The 26,575-nt window shown below is 41.2% G+C and overlaps 1 protein-coding gene across 13 annotated transcripts in view; it reads left to right on the top strand.

The window, feature by feature from the left end:
- Positions 1-26,575, top strand: part of TENM2 (teneurin transmembrane protein 2) — a 1,090,181-nt gene that overhangs the window by 275,024 nt on the left and 788,582 nt on the right. For all 13 annotated transcript variants that reach the window (XM_065554888.1, XM_065554886.1, XM_065554895.1 and 10 more), the window contains one exon: positions 12,989-13,289. In XM_065554888.1, coding sequence (XP_065410960.1) covers positions 13,064-13,289 — 226 coding nt within the window. In that variant the 5' untranslated portion in view covers positions 12,989-13,063. The remainder of the gene's footprint in view (positions 1-12,988; positions 13,290-26,575) is intronic.

Here is a 26,575-nt window from a genome sequence, read left to right as displayed (position 1 = left end):
GGAAGCAATGATGCCTGGTGTCTTTCCTTTTCTTCTAACCAAGCTTAGGTCAGGTATGGTTTAGGAACTTGAATGCCATCAAGCAGATATAGGTAAACTATCATCATTTGTCCTTGTCATTATTGATGAATTTTCCAAGCTATGGCGTGGGGAAGCGGGAAAAGTGTTTGCATCTCCTATGCAGTAGATCTCCATACTTAAAGTTCTTTCACATCGTTAAGCACAAGGGCAGCTTTGGGCTACTGCCGATTTGGGTACTAATATATAAAGAAGACCAGGATGGGGAGTAAAGAGGCCAATGGCTTTAGCCCATGGCTGCCAACTTCTCTTCATTGAGGGAATGTACGTGCAGCAGCTGCTTTCCCCCAAAGTATCGGGAGGCATTACAAATTCTTGAATTACATTGCCTCCCAGAGTTTTCTCTACAGCAATATGGTTCTGTACTGCCTCCTACTCAGAGCTGTGCTTGTCTCCTGCTGTAATGTCTGGACAGATTTTTGATGATTAGCATCTATTTGCTTCCTTCCAGACTCTGCAACAGACAGGACCATTGACTTACTGGAGGTGTTTGCTTGTTTAAGTTTATAATATGATACTCCTGCTAATCATAGTAACCTCCTATGTTTTGACTCTATTTTTGCATACAATTTTCGTATGGCTATAGGCAAATCTTATATCTTGAGAAGGAATGTTTGGTCTTTTGGTTAGAACAGGAATCTGGACAGCAGCACCTTGATTCTATTCCTGGCTCTTACCACTGACTTGCTGTGCGACTCTGGAAAACTTGCTTAGGTTTCCAGGCCACAATTTACCCTTCTGTAGAATGGTTATATTAACTAATATCCACTGATGTGTGGTTTAATTTGCATGCATACTCTATTATCCTTGGCTGCAAGATGGAATAAAAATGCAGAGTATTGTTGCTTTCCTGTCTGAGAAGCATCTATGTCAATGTCAAATTCATACTACTGAGTATTTGATCCCTTGATGCCTACGTTGAATTTCATAATACATACCATCAATGCTATCTGAAGTGATGTAGAATTTAAAAATCTAGGGAATACTTCCTTTTAGCAAATCTGATTTTGAAAAAAATTCTATTGAGATATAACATATTCATCACATGGCTTAATAATACTTCTTTCCCTTGTGTTCCATTCCTCTCTTTTCCCTTTAACTTCTAGTCAAACCACCTTTAACCTTTAAAACAAGGGATCCCAGTAGGAAATTCTGTTGTTTTTTGATAAATTTTATGTGTATAAAGGGCAGAGAACTTGGAGTAATGTGGTTAATGGCTTATATACACTAAAGGAATCTTTTGTGCGGGGTTTTCATTGCTTTCAAAGCTAAGTTGAATGGGCTCCATTTATTTTTGTAAGTGGGTATTTTATTCTTTATTCTATTGAAAACTAAGAATTCCTTTTTAATCATTCTTTTTATTCCAATATTTTATGCTGATTAAATTTATGACACTAAATTGTATTTGCTAAATCCCTGCCCCAGAGATTATAGTCCAAGCTATTAAAGGCCAACTAAGACAAGACCCAGCATGGCTGTTCTGTTAATTAAGGGTATGGACAACTTGAGGAGGAAAATGAGGAGAGAAGTGACTTGAAAGGAAGCATTTAAGAGGAAAGGGAAATGCTCGCTGGACAAACCTGGGGAGGATAATGTAAGTGTAGTAAGCAGTATCAGTTGTGGCATTTGGTTAAAATTTTAAGACCTAGTAACTTCCCTTAGCTCTTTGTATCCTCATTACATTAGGTGAGTTTTGACATGTATTGTAATTGACAGTCTCTTCAATGAAGACCTGATGTTGCATTAGAGCCCCCTACTGGAATGTGTCTATGAGCCCTTACGATCTGGGGTACAGGAGTAGCTGGCTCTTCATGGATTCTTCATCTGGCCAAAAAAAAAAAAAAGTTTCATGAAAATAAGTGAGTGATGCTTACAGTTGGAATGAAGCATATACACTTTTATTTTCTCTGGTGTTCTGATGGTAGAGCCTTTATTGGACTGCATGAATAAAGGCACACAAATGAGCAAAGAGAAGAGAAAATAACTAGTAAAATTGAAAAAGGTTGTGTCCTATTTGGACCAGCAGGACAAAACTGAAATGAGGGGAGCTTGAAAGAGAGAGCTAAATTTAGTCCAAGAGAGGGTCAATCAAGGCATGTACATGGATGGGTTTTAGCAGGGGGAATAAGAAGGATAAGGTTATTTTTGGTCATATTAAAGGGTGGATGCAGCGATTGATTTGTGCATGTGCCATTTTGTCATGTGCATTGTTGCACACATACACTAGGTATAAGTGCAAATACACAATATATGCAGGAGCATCAGGCATTGTGTGTTTGCAGTTTGGCCAGGACTACATATAATTTGGAAAATGTAAACTAATCTAAAAAATGTGACCTTGGGAGACATGACAGTTGCACTACCATTGGCCCTTACCATGAGGGAGCCTTCTCCCTGACATCCTTGGCCAAGAGGTAGATACGCTCCAACCCCCGAGTCTTCTGAGCATCCCCCTGGAGTGCCAAGTTGCTTATCCACTGAACACTCACAAAATTACCAGACTGCTGTTCCAAAGGAACAGTACACCGCAGCTTACTAGTTACACCCTAGACCCCAGTTCACACCTAGACACATAACACATGAATATGTTTACACTGAAAACGTGAATAAGTTGATATAACAAAGAACAGGGATTCAAATGGTAGCAAACAGAAATATTGCAGAAAAGGATTACAGATAAAATCAGTGTGCATTCTATAGCCTAAACTTACTTAGTAAGATGCCCTCTTGTCTAATATGGTAGTGCTTTACCCAAAGTCCTTCCCACAGCGCTTCTCCACCAGGATAGTTGAGACGACCCTCTCCAACCCCTTCACAAGATCAAGACCTCTGGCAACCTGTCTCCCAAGATGAAGGATGACTGGGCATCTTTCTGCATCTCTAGATGTTAGACCAATCCTTTGTTTTTCACCTGTAAAACAAGTTGTGTTCTCCCTACCTGCTAATTTCTTCCCCCCGCAGTATCTTCATTGCACACTGAGTCAAATGCTGAATTGACTTCCATGGTAGGACACATAATATAAATTGGTTAAACATGGAGAGAAGTGTCTCCCATCTTCTGTTGTGGTGGACTCAGTCTCAAGGCACACTACTTCAGAGTGACCGGCCCTTAACTATAAGGCCTTATGTACATATATTAGAAATTATGTTCTTATCTCCTTCCATATTATCTGTATGTGCATTTCACAAAGATTATGATGATCAGTGTGACACAGGCCTTCAGTAGAAACATAATGTGACTCTCTTTAGTGAAATAGAATGTAAATACCAGACCTCGGGGATACCTGTAACCATTATGTATCACTGTGCCCTTTACCATTTGTCATCAAGAGGTCCTTGGGTCACATCTGGTATAGAATGGAGGCAGCAGAGAGGAATTAGGAGTGAATCTAAATTCACTTTTGGAGAGACTGGACCCAATTCTGGTGTAAGAGCAGAGCAACTCCATTCACTTGAATACAGTCACTCTGGATTTACCTTGAGCTGAGTTTAGAATCTGGTCCATGGAGTCTGTGCTGGCGGCAGGGTATACAAGAGGTGGATGATGGGAAAACATGTCATCTGGGAACTGGCTGCATAATAAAGGTAGCTGAATCCTGGGATCAAGTGTCTGAGAGAACATTGAGGGGGATGATGGTGAGTTCAAAGCAGAAGGCAGGTGAACAGACATTGAAGGAACTGAAGTGCTAGTGAAAGTACATTCAGCAAAAGTAGGATAATAGCCAGGTGAGCAGAGACTTTTAGAAATCAGGGGTGAAATCTTGGCTCCGTTGACATGAAGGGTAAAACTCTCACTGGCTTAATTGGGACCAGGATTTCACCCCAGGAGCTGACAGAAAAAGGAGAGTGATCAACAAATAATGAAGAAATCTATCATTCGTTGCACAGGCATTTAGATCCATCTGACTTTTATAAATGTTGGTTAATTTGATCAAGGTGTTAATCAAAACATTATTTAGACAATTGTTTCTTGATTCAAAAATATTCTCTGATGACATGATTATACAAAATCGTTAAAGCATGCTTAACTGTATTGTGTTAATCCTGCAATGATTCTTTCTATCTTCGTTATCAACACTGCAGCAGTTGATCGTTCTTTTTATGCAGGAAAAGTATTTGTATTCTTAAGGCAAATTTTAGGAAATTTAATGTTTAGAATGACCAGCTTGCATTTGATCTTTAAATCTTTTTCATGGATTTATTCAGCTACACAAATTAAAACATATTAAATGAATGTTTAGCTTGTTTGTATTGTGTTATGTGAATTTTCCTCCTTTTTATCATGCTACATAAAATGATCAAACTGTATAGATAACTCTATTGAGAGCGGAGAACTGTGAGTTAGAACTTCTGGGTTCAATTCCCAGGTATGTCGCTGACTCATTGTGTGACCCTGAGCAAGGCACTTACCCCTCTGAGGATAATACATACCTACTTCACAGGGCTTTTATGAGGCTTAATTAATATTTTGTAAATCATTTTTGAGTTCCTCAGATGAAAGACACTATGTAAGTGCAAGCTTCTATTGCTGTTAGTTGTGTTGTCCCCTTCCCCTTCCCGCACCCCCAAGCAAACAAGGAATCTATTCTGAGGGGGAAAATGTGTATTTAAAAAAAAAAAAAATCTTGGACCTCAAAAATTTTAGGAATACAAAGACCTGTCCCACATGTCATTTTCATTTTCTATTCCTCACATCTTCTTCCATTCCTTTCATATCCTTTATCCTTCTGTTCCCCAGAAACAAACCTAGGTGTATTGGGGAAACAAATCTAGGCATGACTACAGCCCATTTATGTTTGTTTTGCTTGGTAACATAGTGTAGGTTTGTCAGCCTTTATATCAAACAAGGTGGTTGGTTTTAACTCCTTTACTAACTTGAAAAATGGCTATCAACTTTATTTCAATTCATTTTATAATTATGAAGACTTCCTTTCAATCAGCTTAGTCTTTCCAAATGGGGGAAAAATCCTCTTCTGGCATGAGTCATGGTGAAAACTAGATGTTATAACTACTAGACTGTGATGATCAAAGCGTTTAAATATGTAAAATGTAGGAACCAATTAAAGCTGCTTGGAATAAGGCTTTTCAAGAACAAAATTCCTTAGATATCCTTAATGCTCTTTCTCTGGGCTAGAGTGGTGAACACTCCAAATTTGTTTTCAGTAATGAAAAAGGCCAAATGGCTTCTGTTCTGTCGCCCTCTTAATAACTGACCAAAGGGTTGTGTGAATCATCATTACTTCTCATTACGAATCATAAAATGAGCACATTGTTTTCCAATCAAAATGCTTGCTGTTCTTACTCTCAACTGGTAGAATCTTCCCAGTTTTTCTGGGTATGAACCTTTCTGACCCCAAAGCTAATCTGTTCAGGCACAGGGATCTGCCATACAAAGCAGTCTTCATCACTGGGGTCTGAGTGGTTTTCACTGTCTACTCCTCTGCTCAAATTAAAACCCTAAAATGGTTTGGGCTTGTGTTTAGAATGGTAGGACTAATTCTGATCTCATTTACACTATGATAAAAATCAGGAGTTATCCCATAGAAGTTAGTGAAGTGACACCAAAGAAAAAGTGGTACAAGCAAGATTAGAATCTGGTCCTCTGTCTCTGGTGTGAAACCAAGAAAGCTGAGATCACTTAGTGCTTGGTGTTGTAACTCCTCTGTTTTAAGCAGGAGCTGATAGTGGGGCATTTTCAGTGAAGGGCACTGTACTCTGAGAACTTGTATTTCCTCCCCCCCCCTTCCTCCCAGAAGTCTCAATAAATGAGAAAATAACTTTTTTTGGGGGGGAGAGAGGGGAAGAAGGGTAAGTCTGGCTCATGGGTACAGTGGATAGCATTTAAAATTTACATTGCCATCGTGTGGTGTTTGACTTCACTGCTGTATTTACACTTTTGACTATTTGCTAGAATATGCTGCAAATACCATAAATTTAATTATCAGAGTTGGTTAATGCTGCTTCTGCTTTTTAGTAGCACCCATGGAAAAATACAACACCCCACCAAATATCCATGCTGCTCTGGGGAAAGTGAAAAACCACATGCACACAAGCTAATTTGGTAGTAGGATAAAATTCCTTTCATGGCCTAAAAAAGGCACCTAAAGCCCAGAGCCTATCCAGAGGCCTTGTGTTGCCTTTCTCTAGTTAAAGTGGAGGTGGGGAGAGAAGGGTAGGAGATGAATCGTGATGTGGAAGAATACAGATACAGATCAGCCCCAGCCCATGCAAGGAGACCCTCCTGTCTCTGCTCTTGCTAGTCCATTGGAGATCCCTCCCTGTTATGGTGGATAAGGCAATATACTTAAATTTACCACATGAACAAAATAAAGGAGACACAATGACTTTGACCTCTAAATATTTCAAGTTACACATTTTGCTTCTCTAGTTAGCATACTAGGTAGTTTTTTCATTTCACCATTCTCAGGGAACTTGTTTTACTGCCAATAAATAAATAAATAAATAAAAATGACCATATCATATTACTTAGGAACCTGTTTCTTGTAATGAGATTTTTCATTAAGTAGGTTGAATACAAAGTTTTTTGGAACTAACAGTTTCCAAACTTTAATGTTCCCTTTTTTAAAGTTTCCTATTATTTTCATATCCTTAGCACATGTAACTAAAACACTAAGTGACATTTTGTTTAAGAACATTTTCAGTAAGTCTTCTCTGTCTGAGAGAACTTAAGTTGATAAAAATACTCTTATGTCAGTCTCAGCACAGGGATATTATAAATGTTTATTAACTATAGTAATCAGGAATTTTTTTTTTGTTTGCAAACAATGGAAACCAAATCAGAGAACTTTAATATGTATTAGAACCATCAAGATAAGAAAACAAATTAATTACTCTGAACCTATAGGTAGAAAAATGCTAATGTGTAACAGGTTTTAAATGCACATTGGGCTGGAAAAAAAATATATATATATACATACACACACATATGAGGGATACTGTCTCAATACCCTATTTCTGTGGTTAAAATTGTGATGCACTGGTAGTGCATTTGATTGTGGTGTTGTGGGTGGGTAGTAAAAACAAAGATCCCCAATCCTGCAAATACTTAGGTCAGTGGTCCCCAACCTTTTTGTGGCCAGTAGCACATTCATGTTTTCAGAAGAGTGTGGCGGGCGCCAACAATTTTTCAAGGCTTATTTTGTATTTGTACATTCAATAATACGAAAAACATATTTAATATTACATAATATATGAATCCATAAGATAAAAAAGGTAATTTTACATGTAAAAGGTATAGATTAAATTATTCAGCAATTACTCTTTCACCTTACCATGTGAATTTGCTCTTTTTTATCTACCTGTAAGAAAAATTAAGGAGTTTTTACAAAATAAATATCAAACCGTTTTCATCTTATTTATTTAAAAAAAGTAAAATATTGTTGAACTGCTGGTCCAAATATATTTATTATTCTTACTTTACATAGCCAGTTATGGTTAATTAAAAATATTCTTTGTATTATTACTAGTATCTGTATTTCAATAAACAAACGAACAAGTATGAAAAAAAGTTAAACACAAGTTAATCATACGCGCTCATCAGCACTTATTGGAAAATAGGTATCATTAATTCACGTGGTTTTTCAAATAAAGTCAGTGTGATTTTTGGCACTGCATTTCTTCAGCTAATTTTTTGTAGTTGGGAGGGTAGGACAATATTCCCATTTGTAAGCAATCTCAAGATGGGCATCTGTAAGCCGAGATCTGTATTTTGATTTTATGATGTTCATTGTTGAAAACAGAACTTCACATAGATAAGTGGAACCGAAATAAGATTTTATTTTGTATGCTACATTTTTTAAGGCAGGAAACTTTTTTCGGTCAACCAGATTCCAAAAGTTTTCATCTTTTGCGCAGGATTTTAGAACAATATCATTCTGAAGGTCCAAAATCTCCAGTTCTATGTCTTACGTTCTTACTTGAATGAGACTCGCAATTGATATAGCCATTTCTGTTACCTCTATTTGGCAAGTAAAAGGATTCACAAGAAAGGCAACTACAGGCTTAATGATGGTGAACTGTTGAAATCGCTTTTCAAATTGTTCCAGAAGTGTTTGAATGTGGATAACAAATGGTGATGGGTTAAAATCACTGTCACATACCATTTTCTTCATACTTGGGAAATGTTCGAGAGACTTCGTCTTCATATGTGACAGTGTAGACGAGCGGACTCACCCCTGCGGCGCCTCCTACTGGTCGCTTCAGGGAATTAGCTCATTCCAGCGTTGGAGCGCCCTCTGCAGGCCGGTGATCCGCCTGTCCTCTGGCCCCGTGTCCCTCCCAGGACCCTGGTGCCCTTTTGTCTAAGGTGCTGCCCCCTGGCAGTAACCCCTCGGTACTAGGGTCTCCCCTCGCTGGGGAACCCCCACCCACTATCCCTACCTCACCTCAGAATAAGGCCACTGCCAGTCACCAACTAGCCCCCACTCCCTGGGGCAGACTGCAGTATAGGCCACTCATCACAGGCAAGGTTGGGTTTGGACCTGCTGCCTTGGCCTACCTATGGGCTGCCCTCTGCAACCCCCAGTACCCCTTGGCCTCCTACTAGGCCGCAGCCTGGGGCTATCCAGGCTGGAGCTCCCCAGCTCCTCAGCCTTTCCCCAGCCCTGCTCCACTCAGGTACTCTGTCTCTAACTCGCTGCAGCCAGGCCCTTCTCCCTCTGAAGGCAGAGAGAGACTGTGTGTCCTTGCTCCTGGCTCCCAGCCTTTATAGGGCCAGCTGGGCCTGATTAGGGAGTGGCCCAGCTGCAGCTACTTCCCCAGTCAGCCCAGTAGCTTTTCCCTTTGCCTAGGGTTACCATACGTCCGGTTTTTCCCGGACATGTCCGGCTTTTCGGCAATCAAACCCCTGTCCGGGGGGAATTGCCAAAAAGCCGAACATGTCCAGGAAAAATACCGGCCAGGCCCTTCCTCTCCCGCGGCTGCTCTGCTCCTCCCCTGACTCAGACTTCGGCTCTGTTTAAGAGCCAAGCTGCCCGAGCCAGGGCTACTGGCTTCGGGCAGCCCCCATGCCTCCAGACCCCGAGCCACCGGACGGGCACTTCCCTTCCCGGGCTCCAGCTGCTCTGCTCCGGTGGCGCAGGGTCCGGAGGCAAGGGGGCTGCCCGAAGTCGGTAGCACTGGCTCAGGCAGCTTGGCTCTTAAACAGAGACGAAGTCTGAGTCAGGGGAGGAGCAGAGCAGCTGGAGCCGGGGAGGAGAAGTGCCCGGCCGGGGGCACAGAGTACGGAGGCATATGGGCTGCCCGAAGCCCGAGCGCTACCAGCTTCACGGTTTGCTGGGCAGCCTCCAGACCCTGCGCCGCCGGCTGGGCGCTTCCCCTCCCGGGCTCCAGCTCCTCTGGGGAAGCGCCAGCCAAGGGCGCAGGGTCTGGAGGCTGCCCGGCAAACCGTGAAGCCGGTAGCGCTCGGGCAGCCCTTTTCGCGTGGCTGGGAGAGAGGAGGGGGAGTCAGGGCGGGGACTTTGGGAAAGGGGCAGGGAAAGGGTGGAGTTGGGGCAGGGCCGGGGGTGGGAAAGGGGCGGGGCCAGGGCCTGTGGAGTGTCCTCTTTTTTTATTTTTTAAATATGGTAACCCTACCTTTGCCCCAGTCCTCTGCCAGGGCTGTTTTAAACCCCTCAGGGCAGGAGCGGGTGTCCACCCCGATACAGACATCCACAAGATCAGTTTTGCTTTGAATGATTTTACAGAACCTATCATTTGAGCCACATGTTTGTCTCTTCTCTGGAGCTCAAGATTTAAAATGTTTAATTTGTCAGTGATGTCGGGAAGAAAAGCCAAGTCCATTAACCAGCTGGAGTCTTCTAGTTGCTCGAAGTTCTGATTTGTGGACTTCAGAAATTCTTTGATCTCTTCAATTAGGCTTAAAAAACGTCCAAGAACTTTACCTTTGCTCAGCCATCGTACTTCTGTGTGCAAAATAAGATCAGATTGTTTATCGTCAACATCTTCCAACAGGGCCTTAAAAAGTCAGTGTTGCAAAGGTTTCGCTCGAATAGAGTTAATTATTTTAATAACGACATTCATGACGTGTTGAAAAGAAAGAACTTTGATGCACAAAGCTTCTTGGTGGATAATGCAATGATAAGACAAAGTTTGGAAAGGATTCATTCTTCTTACACAGTGCAATGAATCCATTGGCGCTGCCCATCATTGCTGGTACCCCATCAGTGGTGATCACAGACAGCTTGTGTAGTGGCATACTAATTGGTGTTGCGTATGATTTGAATTAATTATAGATGTCTTCACCCTTTGTTCACCCTTTCATAGGCAATACTTTTAGTAACTCTTCTTTTACGGGTAAGTCACTAAATACCATCCTCACCATAACTGCCAACTGCACTGTATCCGATATATCTGTCGACTCATCGAATTGCAGTGAAAACCAGTCACATATTTCCAAGTCATCCTTTAGCTGAGTTTGCATGTCACTTGAAATTGCATGTATCCTCCTCGTAACTGTGTTGTCTGATAACTGCAAGTCTTGTATTGCCGACAAAATCTCACCGTTGTTAGGAAATCCTTGAAAAAGGTAATCAGCACCAGTCAAAAATGCTTCCTTCAACAATTCACCATCTTGAAAGGGTTTTCTCTTCTTTGTGAGCAGATGAGTATCAGTGCAGGAAGAATACTCACATACAGGGCCGGCTCCAGACACCAGTGGAGCAAGCACGTCCCTGGGGCAGCACACGCTACAGGGCGGCATTCGGTCATTCTGCAGAGGCAGAGCGTTGTTTTGGGTTTTTTTGGCGGCAGTTTTGGGCAGTGCAGAGAAAAGCCGTGAGGACAGAGAACACCGGCGCCTGCAGCCCCGGAGTACTCTGTCCCCAGCAGGCACGGGGCCCTGGCTTCTCTCCCCTGCTGGGCAATAGGCGGGCCGGCCCCGCGCCTGCCGGGGACAGAGAACACCGGCGCCCACAGCCTGCAGCCCCAGAGTTCTCTGTCCCCGGCAGGCGCGGGGCCGCGGCTTCTCTCCCCTGCTGGGCACTGGGCGGGCGCACATAAATGCCCTGGAGGGCTCCATGGCAGGGACCACTGACTTAGGTCTTACCCTTAAATTTGGAAAATGTGGGTAGACACATTGAAGTCACTGAAATAGCTCCTGTGCTTAAAATTAAGTAAGTGGGCCAATGGCTGCAGGTTTGAGGACTTAATGCAACCAGGTTTTTAAAAATTCAGATATTCAAAAGTGCACTTAGCCACACAAACCACAGACAGTACAGAAAAACAAGAAAACTGTAGAACATTTTGAATCATCTGTTTGTTGAACTTTTGCAGTCTAACCTGATGCACTAGCTCTAGCCCAAGTAGCAGCAGTACTCAGGGGGAAAAAAGGATTGGGGGTGGGGGAGGAGAGGGGAAGAAATGTTTATTGGTTTTATCTGTAATGTATTGTAATTATAAACAAGAACAATATATGTGTGTGGGGGGGGGAGCATGTTTTTATATTTCAGAACTCACAGATTGCAAAGTATATGTAGGCGTCTTAAAACAGCTGGCTCTCCTGGTTACCTAACTTCCTCCTTCTGAGAGCAAAATATAGAAAAGAAAACAACAAAAGTATTATAAATGTCAGTGTCTGAATGCTGGGAAGAAATTCATCTGGTTTACCGGCTCCACTGACCAATCACATCTACTCTGCAATGGTGAGCTTATTACAAACTAAAGCCCTGATCTTGCAAACACGTATGGGCATACATAACCTTACTCACATGAGTAATCAGTCTTCAATGGGCCACTGCTCATATGAGTAAAGTTGCACACTTGTTTAAATTAAAAATGCAGATGTGATGTCAATGATTAACAAGTTAGCCTGCTCAAGAAGTGGGATAATCTGCAAAGTGAATAGTTAAAGCTCATAGTGTTAGTTAATTAGACAGCAGTTTGAAAACAAGTTTTCTGTAATTTGGTAACATAAAGTGAAGGCATCCATTTCTACAAATGATGGAAAAAAGCCATGTGAGCCCTCCTTAAGTTAGAAAATGTGGAATGTAACAAAGTTAATTCCTTTGGAGAACTCAGGAGGTATAATTGATAGACATTGTTGGGTATGTATTTTACAGCTGTATCAAGCATGGAAAGTCTTGGTAAAGGGTGCATGTGTGTATATAATAAATAAAATCAAATAATGTTTCTAGGCATGCAAGACAAATTTATTTTAGGATCAAACAGTTTAACAATTTCAAATGATGTCCAGAAAGTCTTTTTTCTTATGTGGTGTAAATACAGATTTGTTCAATTGCAATGGTAGATTGAGAAATTCTTCAACACACATTTTTTTATTTATTTAAAAGAGATGGAGGGGGGTTAGGAAGGGTGGAGGGGACTGTATTGATAAAGAAGAAACTTGTAATTATTCCATTCTAGACCTTGCTGTACACTCACATGGTCACAACATGTAATGTGTACCATTGTAATTCTTTAATGCTGAATATTAATGCCTTATGTTTGTAACTGTCTTTGCATGATTCAATCTTAATTGTCGATTTCATATGATACTCCACATTCCAGGCCCTCCTGCAGCAAAAGGAAATAATTAGTTGGTTTGAATCTGTTTTTCTTTGTACTGTTTAATCGCAAGAGCTAATGTCAGGCTGTCAGAGTTTGTGTTATCAAAGTGCATTAGGAAATCAAAAGATTACAGTAGTTTTTTATCAATTTTTAAACTCTTCTATAAAACATAGTTTAAATGAAACAAATCTTACAACTAAATCCATTTCCTTTTTCTTCTTTCCCCCATTAAAGTCAATTTATGTAAGTTTACAAGGAACTTCGTGTCAAGGTCTTATTTTCCATCAAGTTTGCCCACTTTGTATTTCTGAACAAGTGAAGAAAAGTGAAATGTCACAGCATATTGTATCTCCAATTCTCACTCTTTATTATCTTTTGGTTTTAGGTGGTAGAGTGACTAGCCCCAAGATTAAAGATAAACTATTCTGAAAACGTTGATTTTTCTACCTGACTCAGAATAATGGATATAAAAGACCGAAGACACCGCTCTCTAACAAGAGGTCGGTGTGGAAAGGAATGCCGCTATACAAGTTCTTCATTGGACAGTGAGGACTGCCGAGTACCAACTCAGAAGTCCTATAGCTCAAGTGAGACGTTGAAGGCCTATGATCATGACACCAGAATGCACTACGGAAATAGAGTTTCTGACCTAGTTCACAGGGAGTCAGACGAGTTTCCAAGACAAGGTATGTGTAAGGCACAATTATTTTTTTGTTTGGTCCCAATAATCCCCAGTACAATAACCGCTGTCATTAATGTATATGTCTGCATGCCAGTAGCATTAGAAATGCTTGTAAAATGGAGAAAGAATAATGCTTGTAATTTTACCTTTTTAAAGCAGCAACAGGGTTGCATTTTCAATTAGGAAATTCGTTCCCTTCCATAGTCACGTTAAGCTGTACATTTAGGCTTCCGATCCTGTCAGAATTCACTTTGTGTAAGTGAGGCAAAGCTAGATCACTGTGTTAACGTATATTTTAAATAGAGAAGCACTAATGACTCCTAACCAGCTGTCATATTTGTCATATATTGGCAAATATTATAACCTTACAGTATGTCATCTGTATTAGTTTTAGGTATAATAGTGACATTTTCACATTGCTTTTTGTTTCTTTGATTGGCTGTATTACTAAAATGAGTAAAACATTGTGATTAGCATACAGTAATTGCTAATCTGGTACCTTGGAATTTCTCCCCTGTTTCTAACATGTATAATAGAAATGGGATGCTGTTTCTTTTGGCTTCATTTTGTCTCTGCAGTTGGTTTATACTTTATTTAATAAAACAAATAGCAGGAGGAAACACATAATTAATAATTGGCTATAATATATTAGCACCTCACTGAGATTCTAAAACTCATATTAAATTTCAACTTTACACAATTCCCTTTGCATTAACGTATATGCAATTTGAATGACCTACTCCAATATAAAATTGTCTGCTTCAAATATCTATCTAGATTCTACTGAATGAAAGAGAATCTAAACTTCTCTAAGAAATAGCTTAAAATATTTCTCTTTCGGTTAGTTCCTCACTGAACATGTTTCTGCTTCTATTTTGTGAGTTGTCTTAATAAAGTGAAACACAGCATAATTCTGTGTGTCTTGGGGTGAGGGGAAGAGACATGTAAACATTGCTTCAGATGAGCAGTCGTTGATCTGCTCAACTTCACCGAATCTTTTGCTTCATTAGATTGTCACTTGCCCCAAAATTGCATAGAGGGGAGCTAAAAAGTAAATCAGTTCCACTTGAAGAATTAGATGTGGTTTATTGTGTAACATTTGAGTGGATTTAGGCAGCTTGAACTATTAATATGCCCTCTCTTCTTACTTCCCCAAGGAGGAAATAAATCTGTTAGTAAAGTATCATGCTAACATAGGATTCCTCTAACTTTTAAGGCTACCAGTCTAATAGAATCCTATCTCCCTAACAACATGAGATTATTCTCTACAGCACAAGAATGATAAGAGGCTGCGCTGCCCGCCAGCCTGCTTCGGCTCCGCTGGTGTCCCATGAATGGTCAGTCCTGAGACAGGTGCCTTTACCGGTTCCAGTCCCATCAATAGACCAGGTACCATTGACTCTGGGGAGACTGGGGGAAGGTTTACACTAGAAGCACTATGTTGGCACAGCTGCACTGATGCAGCTGTGCCGCTGTAGCGCATCTGGTGTAGGTGGTCTATGCCAACAGGAGAGTGCTTTCCTATCAGCATAATGACTCCACCTTCGTGAGAAGCAGAAGCTATGTGGGCGGGAAAACATCTCCCACTGACATAGCGCTCAGGTCACTGTAACTTGCATAATTGGTGGGGAGGGGGGGAGGAGGAAGTGTCTTTTTCATGCCCCTGAGCAACACAAGTTAGATCAGCTTTAGAGGTAGTGTAGACCTGCCCTCAGAAGCACTTCTGGCCCCCATGAACTGTTTGCCCTGAAAGGAGCGAGGTCTCCATGTGTCCTGGTGCATTCACCTCTGCAGAGGGCTCCATCTCCTGCATTACATCTACCTCCTGGCCGTACTTCTCCAGTGCATCTTGTTCTGAAGGCTCTGTCAGCACCGCCTTCAATGCAAGACCCTGACTCCTCTGAATTTGAGGATATGGTCATTGGGCTTCTGTTCTGGGAACATGACTACCAGAGGGTTCTGACGGCTCTGTGGCAGTTTCCTACTGTGTGTTACCCAAGAAGCTGGTGTCTGGCTCCTTGGGCAAAGTACAACAGCAGCAGGATCAACCAGGTTGGCCATATTGGAGCTCATGGCCCCAATATACACATTCAGGACAGTCTTGTTTGGCTTTGGAGAACTCCCTTGTTTCACTGCCCTGCCCTTCATCCTGTAGATATCCAGCAATGGAGTTTGATGATGCACCGATCAGCCCAGCTCCGGTTGATCTGAAGAGGTTCCCTTCGTTTCCAAATACAACTGTATCATCATCACCTTCCTCCCTTCCAGATGACTATCATCAGATTCAAGAACTCCTACAGAGAATAGCCAATGCTCTTGAGATCCCACTGGAAGAGGTGCAGGGCAGTCTGCACCAATTATTAGACATTCTGCACACATCAGTATTGGCAAGGGTGGCCTTACCACTCAACACTGTTCTTCAACTGTTGCACACCATGTGGCATACCCTGGTAACATGTGCACCGATCTTGAAGAGGGCTGAGAAAAGATACTACATTTCCCCACCCCACCCCCTCAAAGGGTCAGAATTTTTATTTTCACACCCTTCTTCTAACTCCTTGGTAATACAGGCTGTGTCAGAGTGGACCAAACAACACCACCAGAGACTAGACCTCATGGATTGAAAGGTCTTCTCCTCAGCTGGACTACAGTTCCATTTCTCTAACTACTTGCACTTATATGACTTTATAAACTATGGAAGAATTTGCACATAAGTTCTCTCAGCAGGATTGTCCTCAATTCCAAACAATTTTAGAGGGTCACCAAGTCCATATTTTAGGCTGCACTCGATTCAGTGGACACATCCTCATGTGTATGGGCAACCAGAATTGTCATGAGAAGGGAGTCATGGTTACATTCCTTAGGTTCCTCTAGAGAGGTGCAGAACAAAATCAAGGACCTTCTCCTTGACTTCTCTTCTCTTCAACCAGAAAACTGATTCCTTACACTCACTAAAAGATCTCTGAGCCACCTTACAATCCTGGGGCACCAAATGCCTTTACACTGGCACCAAAAAGAAAATTTTATTGTCCACCACCAGTCCAACGCTGTAGAACTCTACACTTCTACTACCAATGGGCCTATGAGTCTCCTCAGAAGTGCCCCTAAGGTACACAGAGCCCATCCTCCTGTTGCAGCATCGCAGACCTCTGAGCAATACACTTAATCATTATGAAAGCAGTATTTCTGAGTGCATCTAGATAGCAGTCAACCACTCTGTACAACAACACTCTTGCCCTCTGCCCCTTTCAGTGATCATCTCAAACTCTTTCTACTAGCTTGGACAAGTGGGTCTTGGACATTGTTTCATGCTGCTACACCATAGTTTGACCATGCTTCTTCCACATCCCCGACCCGCTCCCCAGAAGCATGTGGTTTAGAGCTCTTGATATGCAAGATGACTACTTCCATATCGACATACACCCAACCCACAGAAGGTCCCTGAGGTTCAAAGTGGGGCATCGATGCTTCCAATACAGGGTTCTCCCATTCAGACTTTCCAGGGTCCCATAAGGTTTTTACAAATGTTTTGTGTGTGGTAGCAGCTCACCTACGACCTCAGGGAATCCTTGTCTTTCCATACTTAAACAACAGGCTATTAGCAGTGCAGTCCAAACAGGAAGTGCGAGCATCATCGTCCCAGCTTCTTCTCCTCTCCTCTCCTCTCCTCCCTATGAGTGAGCATCAATGTTGAAAAATTGACTTTGCATCCTACACGGTCCCTGGAATTCATAGGAGCTCACATTGATATGACCACCCCATGAGCTTATCTATCACAGGACAGATTCCAGAGCCTACTAGAACAAATAGCTCCGATAATCTCCAACCCTTCGGTCTCAGCCAGGACCTGCCTTTCCATCCTAGGGCATGTGGCAGCATGCACATACATCAAACGCTTTGTCCACCTTCACCTTTGTCTACAGCTATCTTAAATGCAAAAAAGAAGCTTACAAGAAGTGGAAGATTGGACAAATGACCAGGGAGGAGTATAAAAATATTGCTCAGACATGCAGGAGTGAAATCAGGAAGGCCAAATCACACTTGGAGTTGCAGCTAGCAAGAGATGTTAAGAGTAATAAGAAGGGTTTCTTCAGGTATGTTAGCAACAAGAAGAAAGTGAAGGAAAGTGTGGGCCCCTTACTGAATGAGGGAGGCAACCTAGTGACAGAGGATGTGCAAAAAGCTAATGTACTCAGTGCTTTTTTTGCCTCTGTCACAAACAAGGTCAGCTCCCAGACTGCTGCACTGGGCAGCACAGTATGGGGAGGAGGTGACCAGCCCTCTTTGGAGAAAGAAGTGGTTCGGGACTATTTAGAAAAACTGGACGAGCACAAGTCCATCGGATGAGGGGAAAGCAGTGGATGTGTTATTCCTTGACTTTAGCAAAGCTTTTGATACGGTCTCCCACAGTATTCTTGCCACCAAGATAAAGAAGTATGGGCTGGATGAATGGACTATAAGGTGGATAGAAAGCTGGCTAGATCGTCGGGCTCAATGGGTAGTGATCAATGGCTCCATGTCAAGTTGGCAGCCGGTATCAAGCAGAGTGCCCCAAGGGTCGATCCTGGGGCCGGTTTTGTTCAATATCTTCATAAATGATCTGGAGGATGGTGTGGACTGCACTCTCAGCAAGTTTGCAGATGACACTAAACTGGGAGGAGTGGTAAATACGCTGGAGGGTAGGGATAGGATACAGAGGGACCTAGACAAATTAGAGGATTGGGCCAAAAGAAATCTGATGAGGTTCAACAAGGACAAGTGCAGAGTCCTGCACTTAGCACAGAAGAATCCTATACACTGCTACAGACTAGGGACCGAGTGGCGAGGCAGCAGTCCTACAGAAGAGGACCTAGGGGTTACAGTGGACAAGACACTGGATATGAGTCAACAGTATGCCCTTGTGGCCAAGAAGGCTAATGGCATTTTGGGCTGTATATGTAGGAGCATTGCCAGGAGATCGAGGGACGTGATCATTCCCCTCTATTCTGGAGTACTTGTCCAGTTTTGGGCCCCACTCTACAAGAAGGATGTGGAAAAATTGGAAAGAGTCCAGAGGAGGGCAACAAAAATGATTAGGGGGCTGGAGCACATGACTTATGAGGAGAGGCTGAGGGAAGTGGGATTGTTTTGTCTGCAGAAGAGAAGAATGAGGGGGGATTTGATAGCTGCTTTCAACTACCTGAAAGAGGGTTCCAAAGAGGATGGATCAAGACTGTTCTCAGTTGTACCAGATGACAGAACAAGGAGTAATGGTCTCAAGTTGCAGTGGGGGAGGTTTAGGTTGGATATTAGGAAAAACTTTTTCACTAGGAGGGTGATGAAGCACTGGAATGGGTTACCTAGGGAGGTGGTGGAATCTCCTTCCTTAGAGGTTTTTAAAGTCAGGCTCGACAAAGCCCTGGTTTTGAGCAGGGGATTGGACTAGATGACCTCCTGAGGTCCTTGCCAACCCTGATATTCTGTGATTCTATATGGCTCCAAAGAATCTATTCTCCTATGCACCAGTTCATGGACACCATAACCTCCAGTGGAACATTGAGTATCTCTTCTCTTCGTTGGTGGAAACACCTGCTCCAAGTCTGCTCTCGTATGCCCATGCTCACTAACTGTGACAGTAATAAGGGACACTTCTTATTCAGGCTGAGGCAGTCATGTTGGAGGTCACATGACACAAGGCACCTGGATCATGCGAAAGGCCAGGATACATAAACGTATTCAATTTCAGGTAGTATGCAAAACATGCCATATGGTCTTACTAGCTATCTGCTATTGCCACATCTTTGTCAGACAACACAACTATAGCATACTACAGAAACAAGGGAGCACAAGGTCCCCAGTGCTGCATATGGAGGCAATTATTCTCAGACATCATATCCTTTTTCCAGCAGCCTACCTGCCTTGCATCCAGAATGTGATCCGCTGAGAGAATCTGCAGAACTTTGCAACTGACCACGAATGGGAGCTGCATGATACAATAATCACTGACATATTGCTGGGATGCACCAATCAGAGACCTCTTTACATTATACACCACCACCAACTGCACCCAGTATTACTCCAGGGAGGACTTTGTGCCCACTCATTGGGTGGCGCTCTGGTCGTCGATTTGGTCAGACCAGACGAACTACGCCCCCTCTTCACCCACACACACACTCCAATCCTGCAGCTTCCACAAACTCCAGTGGGGGAGAGCGATGGCCATTCTGATCGCTCTGTTTTGGAGTCGCCAATTCTGGTTCCCTCTTCTCCACATGTTGAAGCAACCTCTCCCAGTCCAGACATTTCCGTAACTGCTGAGACAACACAATGGCAGATTCAGGCATCCAGATCCGTGGTTTTTGGATGGACACCTCCCTGAGAATGCTCATTGTCTCACACACACACACACACACACACACACACCCCTCTTCTCATGTTTACATGAAGGGTGTATGAACAGGAGAATAGGCATAGTTTAACAATTTGCACACTGTTTTCAAGTATCAGGGGGTAGCTGTGTTAGTCTGTATCCACAAAAACAACAAGGTGTCCGGTGGCACCATAAAGATGAACAGATTTATTTGGGCATAAGCTTTTGTGAGTAATAACCTCCCTTCTTCAGATACATCTTAAGAAGTGAGGTTTTTTACCCATGAAAGCTTATGCCCAAATAAATCTGTTCATCTTTAAGGTGCCACCAGACTCCCTGTTGTTACTGTGTTTTCAGTGTCTGCAATAGCTCTGTGTGAATTAAATGCTGGTCAGTTCTAAATGTAGTTAGGAAAATGTAAAAAGAAGTATTTGCACATGCAGTTTCCAGCTGCAGACGTCTAGGAATTTACAAATGCTAATTTATTCAAAGTTCGAGTGGGTGTTTTTATGGGATTTAAATTTTGCAGGAAATAGACGTGTGTTTTAAATTGGTAGTCCTGAAAGTAATTTTTCTTTTCACTACTGTAGGAAGAATTTGAATGATTTTTGCCTTTAAATGGTTTCAGATATTTTCCCAATATTTTGTCCCTTCTGCCAGTAAAGCTCTCTGTGGTGTGACTTGTTGACATATATCCATTTGATTAACCATGGTATTGAGACTACATAAAGCAGCTGCTTTAAGCTGAGATCTTAGATGATACTTGTTTTTGAGAATTGCAGTAAAAATCTGTCAAGTACAAGACTGAGTTGTACCATTTTCATTTTTGATCTATGAGAGCTTGACAGTGAAATTCTTGATATAAAAGTTATACTCAGGGCTGGAAAGCTTAAAATTAGACCTTCAAACTTTGGTTTGGTGTTCTGATGTGCATGTTGCCCTGTCTTTCTGCTCTGCATGTCTGTTTCATTATTTTATGAGCAGACAGGTCTTCAGAAGTTATAAGTGCCTCTGTGAGTTGATGGGATACAAAAACCTTTTACCTTTTGTTGTCAGTTTTAAATCAGAATTGATAATGACTGAAAATCATTACAGTCAGATAGCTAGTTTAGATCCTTGTGTGAAATGAGTTTTATGGTTTGTCTAGTTCCTAGCAAACATACCAACCAAAAGAAAAAAATCCTTTCCATCGTAGTTGTTGATTGTCAGCAGACTACCTTGCAGTGTTGGTGTGAAAATGTGGAAAATGAGCATGGTAGGCTATGTCTGCCACCCGGCTGAAGTGCCATTACATTTAGGAGGGATTCTGATTTAGGCATTGTCATAATCCCATAGGCAGTAGCTTCATCCCATTGGCTCAGCCAAGCGCATTCATCAAATGTCTGAACTTGTGGTTCCTTTTATACTGAGCAGGATTACTATTGCAGAAGAACATCAGTAGGGAAAACTAACCAGCCTCACAATGGTCTAAACCCAGCTCATGTTTCATATTATTGGGTGAACTATCCAATGCTTGGTGAATTCAGCTTCACAATGATAGTAAGAGCTGACATCAAAGGATCAAAAAGCATCATAGTTATGAATGCTTAGCTGCCACAAACCAATTATCCCTGTGGTAACTTTTCTGACACCTGTTCTCAGCATTGTTTATTTTAATGTTTAGCATAGACAGCAATGCAAATATAATTCACCACCCCCATATGGATAACTTTATTGTCCAGTCAGTTTGAAAAATTCAGCTCTTCAATTTATTGGGGGAAAAGATTCTAACGTTACAAATTTGTCAGAAAAGATGAAGAATCTTTTTTAAATGTTCTATGTTAAGATGAATAGAAATATTTTTACTCTGTCAAACCTTTGACACATCTCTGCAGAGATGTGTCAGAAAGTAGTTCTAACACCTTTTTAATATTGGAGTATCTTACAACCTTCTGGTATGGCGTGGATTTGTCTACATGCTATGCATTTTGCTTCCAAAGAGATTCACTTAATTTTTTTTTATAAGAGAACATTTTTCTTCCAACTTCATGTACTGATACAACAGAAGGAAGGTAGGTTAGCAGTGAAGACTTTGAGAGTAGGGGGATATGTTGGCGGTCTTGGTTTTGTTTTAAAACCATGCTTTAAAGAAGTCACTTTGAAATAAAAAATTATGTATGTGGACTTTTGTAACCAGGATATATTTAAAAGATGACTTGTCACTTTAGAACTCTAAGGCCAGGTCTACACTACCCCCCTAATTCGAACTAAGGTACGCAACTTCAGCTACGTGAATAACGTAGCTGAAGTTCGAAGTACCTTAGTTCGAACTTACCTTGGTCCACACTCGGCAGGCAGGCTCCACCGTCGACTCCGCGGTACTCCTCTCGCCGAGCTAGAGTACCGCAGTCGACGGCGAGCACTTCCGGGTTCGACTTATCGCGTCCAGACTAGACGCGATAAGTCGAACCCAGAAGTTCGATTGCCAGCCGCCGAACTAGCGGGTAAGTGTAGCCAAGGCCTAAGTTTACAGAGAACTTGAATTGGCTGGTTGCAACTGTCCACTTCTATGCAAGTAGAGCTGGGAAGCACTAGATGCAAGCAGTGAACATTCCATTGGATCCTACAGGTAGTAGCTGGGGTCAGGTGGAGCCCTATTCATCTCTCCATGTATTCAGTAGTAGTATCAAAAGAGATGTTGCGTTTTAGGTTTAAAATTTAATTTTCAGCTGTAGCAATTCCAGAATACATGTCGAGGAAAAGTGTACAAAAATTGAATGGATGCACAATTCTTGAGTTCTTCACTTGACAGTCCTGTCTCACAAGTTCTGCCTTTCTGCTTGAGCCAAACCCCAGGCTTTCAGCCATCAGAGAAAGTTGTTACTCAGTATTTGTATTGCTCTGACTGCTTTCTCATCCACTCAATCTCAAGTCAGATCTAGTTCAGCAGTAAATCTCTGCTGGGAATGATCAGAACAAATAGTGTGTGCTTGAAGATATTAAAAAATCAGTGGAACAAACACAAACTTATTTAACAATGCCCAACAGCCTTTTATAATACTTGGAATATCTTGCCAAAGTGGACTGAGTATCATTTTGTATTTCATTACCTTTCCTTTTAGATAGAGACATAATATCGGTGGAGGAAAAACAAGTCATAACATTTGTACATCTCCATTAATTATTTTTTATTCTTATCTTTATACAAACGTGTATGGCTAGTAGCTTGTTCTAATTCACTCTGATGTCCAATAGGAATATTCTGACATTAAGCAAGTATTTTACAATGACCATAGCACATGGTTATTTTATAGTAAATGTGTCCCTTTTACATGTCTCTATTTTAGCACTTGCTTTCATGCTCTATGAGTCAATGGAGTCCTGAGGATTATATATAATACAGGGGAAACTTAAATTTATTGTGGTTAATAAAGAGGAGTGAGTCACAAAGGGGAGTAAAAAGAACAGGAGTACTTGTGGCACCTTAGAGACTAACAGATTTATTAGAGCATAAGCTTTCGTGGACTACAGCCCACTTCTTCAGATGCATATGCATCCAAAGAAGTGGGCTGTAGTCTACGAAAGCTTATGCTCTAATAAATCTGTTAGTCTCTAAGGTGCCACAAGTACTCCTGTTCTTTTTGCGGATACAGACTAACACGGCTGCTACTCTGAAAGGGGAGTAAGACACCTAATTCCCATTGAATTTCAAGTTGTGTTAATATCCTAAAATAATCCTCGGTCTTTGGATATTTGATTGCTTCATGTGTGTGTATACGTTGGACAAATTGTCTCAAAGGGACAAAAGAATCCTATGGGAATAATAATTAAAAGGGGAACTACGTGGGACACCTAGGCTTTCATCTCTTCAGACAGGAGATGAAAAGTGGATATTAGTTTACTGTTCTCATTCTTGTTTTACCATTTATCTCATGATTGTTCCACTCTTAGACCAAGATTGGGATACTCCCTGAAATCCATTTGGATTTGGATCCATTTGGATTTCAGAGCCTTTGTTTCTTTCCTTCAGCATTTGTGGCCAGTGATGCTAACCAATAGGCTTCTTAATACAACTTGTTTTTATATACCAGTTGGATCCAAGCTTTAGAGAGAGTGATTTTAAAACCGCAAATAGTATTTGTATATTTCGTCTCATCAAGACTTAAGCTTTGCTCCAAGCTAAGTTTGGTGGGCTTCCCTCTTGAGTTAGAGGAAGACATGAACCAACTGACCTGTTCATTGAAAGCCAAGAAGCTCTTGGGAAACAGCCTGGTCTCAATTTCTCCCCAGGAATCTGCCTCTCCTCTTCGAGAGAGAATTTTTATACCCACCCACTGTCCCTTGTGTATATCTGGGCCCAATTACCATATTGCTTAATTATGTCTCTGTTAGAGTCCATTTGTAAAGTTATCCTTTTTGTCTCCGTTTTCCCAGTTAGCCAGAGCATGCAGTAGGGCCACCTCCTCCTGCTCCATTGTTTGGGTAGTTGGACCCATGTTAATGCTTAGTGTTAATGTTAATGCTTGGCCGGTGTGCTGTCTACCCCTGTAAATGAGGGTAATGAAACTGGTTATTCCCCTTTGATTGTCTGGGATTATATCTATAGCAGGACCCTCAGGATACTTAAGGTAAATCAACTAAAGGGGTGAAGTCAAGGCACGTAAGTTTAAAGCCTGTTAAACATCATGTGGCTGCTCTCCAAGAGTGAAGTGGCGTTAGTTTGCTGTAACTTCCTCCTCCTTGGAAGAGTCTATATTAAGTACCCCCACATTCATTGCTGTGCCTTCCTTCCTGAGTAGTCCCATTAATATCAATGGGTGAATTACTACTTACTGTGAATGAAGAGATCAGAATCTGGCCCTAGGAGAGCATTGTGTCACAGTGAAATTAGGAAAAATGCTAATCTAGGAGGAATGGGGAGCTGGAGAGTGAATGGAGGGATCACAAAATAAAACTAAGCAAACAAGAATGGGAGGGGTCTGATTCCTCACAATGTACTCTAATATAGTGGTTCTCAACCATGGGTATGCATACCTCTGGGGTACGCTGAGGTCTTCCAGTTGGTACATCAACTCATCTAGATATTTGCCTAGTTTTACAACAGGCTACATAAAAAGCACTAGTGAAGTCAGTACAAACTAAAATTTCATACAGACAGTGACTTGTTTATACTGCTGTATATACTACTATACACTGAAATGTAAGTACAGTATTTATATTCCAATTGATTTATTTTATAATTCTATGGTAACAATGAGAATGGAAGCAATTTTTCAATAATAGTGTGCTGTGACACTTTTGTATTTTTATTTCTGATTTTGTAAGTTTTTAAGTGAGGTAAAAGGGGTATGCAAGACAAATTAGACTCTTGAAAGGTAGTCTGGAAAGGTTATAGAGATACACTGCTCTAATAGACGAAAAATAAAATCACTAAACAGAATGGAAAAATATCTGGACAACTGTGTCTTAGAGTTAGGCTTGGAAGAATTAGATTTTTTTAAATTGGTAAATGTTGGTAATTATTGGCTTTCTCACACCCACCCACATACCAATGAAAATATGTTTCCATCAATGATCAAAATTTACAGATAGGCAACATAAGAAAATTATGCTTGAGAATTGATTAGTCAAAATCCAGTGATTTGTTAGAAATGGAATAGTGAATAAATAGTAAAAACAGACATGATTTGTTGATTTAAGGATATTTACTTGATGTTGATAGTTTGTATTTTAAGTTTTTATGAAGTTTTAACTTTCTGAACCTTAACGTCTGCTATCATTAAATAAATGTCTCACACCCATAATTTCTCACTAGTATGAAAATTTCAATAGATAATCTAAAGAATGCTTAATATAAACATCAATATCATCTGTTGAAATTATTTTTAAAAACTCAAATTGTCAAAACTAATTAGGTTTCAGAGTAGCAGCCGTGTTAGTCTGTAGTCCACGAAAGCTTATGCTCTAATAAATTTGTTAGTCTCTAAGGTGCCACAAGTACTCCTGTTCTTCTTAAAACTAATTAGTGCATTTACCTGCAGTATAATACTGTTATTCAATGAAATGGTGCATTAGGACCTGATACTGCAAACCTTATTACCTAGCTCTGTGCTTGCTGTCTTGTGTGGTCCCATTGACTTTCCAATGGGCCTATGCTAGATATTTACTAAGTGCCTGTAAATGTGGTCTGTTCATCTCCTGCAAAAAATCATCCACTTAATTTTTAAAACTTATTTTGGTAAGAGTTGGAATGTGCAATCCTTATACCAGTGGGCACTCTCTCCCCATTTCAGCATGGCACATAAGCACTTGCCTACCTTTAGACACCTGAGTAGTTTCATTGAATTCAATGGAACTGCTCACATGCCTAAAGCTGGTCACATGCTTGGGTTCCTTACTGAATAAGGGCTTTACATAAGTAGCCCATTGACTCCAGTAAGGATACTACTGTGACGGAGCCCTTATCAATGGGAGTAAGAATTACATGTTCCCGCCTTTTGTGATAAGTGTAGACTCTAATAAGATTGTCTTATTAGGGTATGTGCCACTGTAATACATTGGAACCCTTGCGCAGTTCACTTCTGAGCTTCACAAGACACTCACGGGGTTACAGCCCATACTACATATGCTGTCACTACATTTGTACACTGAAGTAAGGAATAATATAAAGTATGTATTGAGCTAGCACCGTTAAATTCAAATTCCTTTTCTTAAAGGCTTCTGCATACATTTCATAGGAAAGTTGGGACATAAAAGTTGGTTTGTTTTTTATTAAATAAAATTTTTCTAACAATGCAAAGATATGAACCAGGGTGGATAAAAATCAATGTTTTTTTAAAAATGGATTTTTTTATTTAAATCAGATTTTTTTGATAAAATGCTTTTTGAGGAAAAAAACCTATCTAAAGATAGTTTTAATTAAGATACGTTATAGCTCAAAGACCTCTCATCATGGAATAGGG

This window comes from Chrysemys picta, chromosome 8 (genome assembly GCF_011386835.1).
Source record: "Chrysemys picta bellii isolate R12L10 chromosome 8, ASM1138683v2, whole genome shotgun sequence".
NCBI classification, from domain to species: Eukaryota; Metazoa; Chordata; order Testudines; family Emydidae; genus Chrysemys; species Chrysemys picta.
Note: the sequence above shows the minus strand (reverse complement) of the source record. Positions and strands in the feature narration are given on the sequence as shown.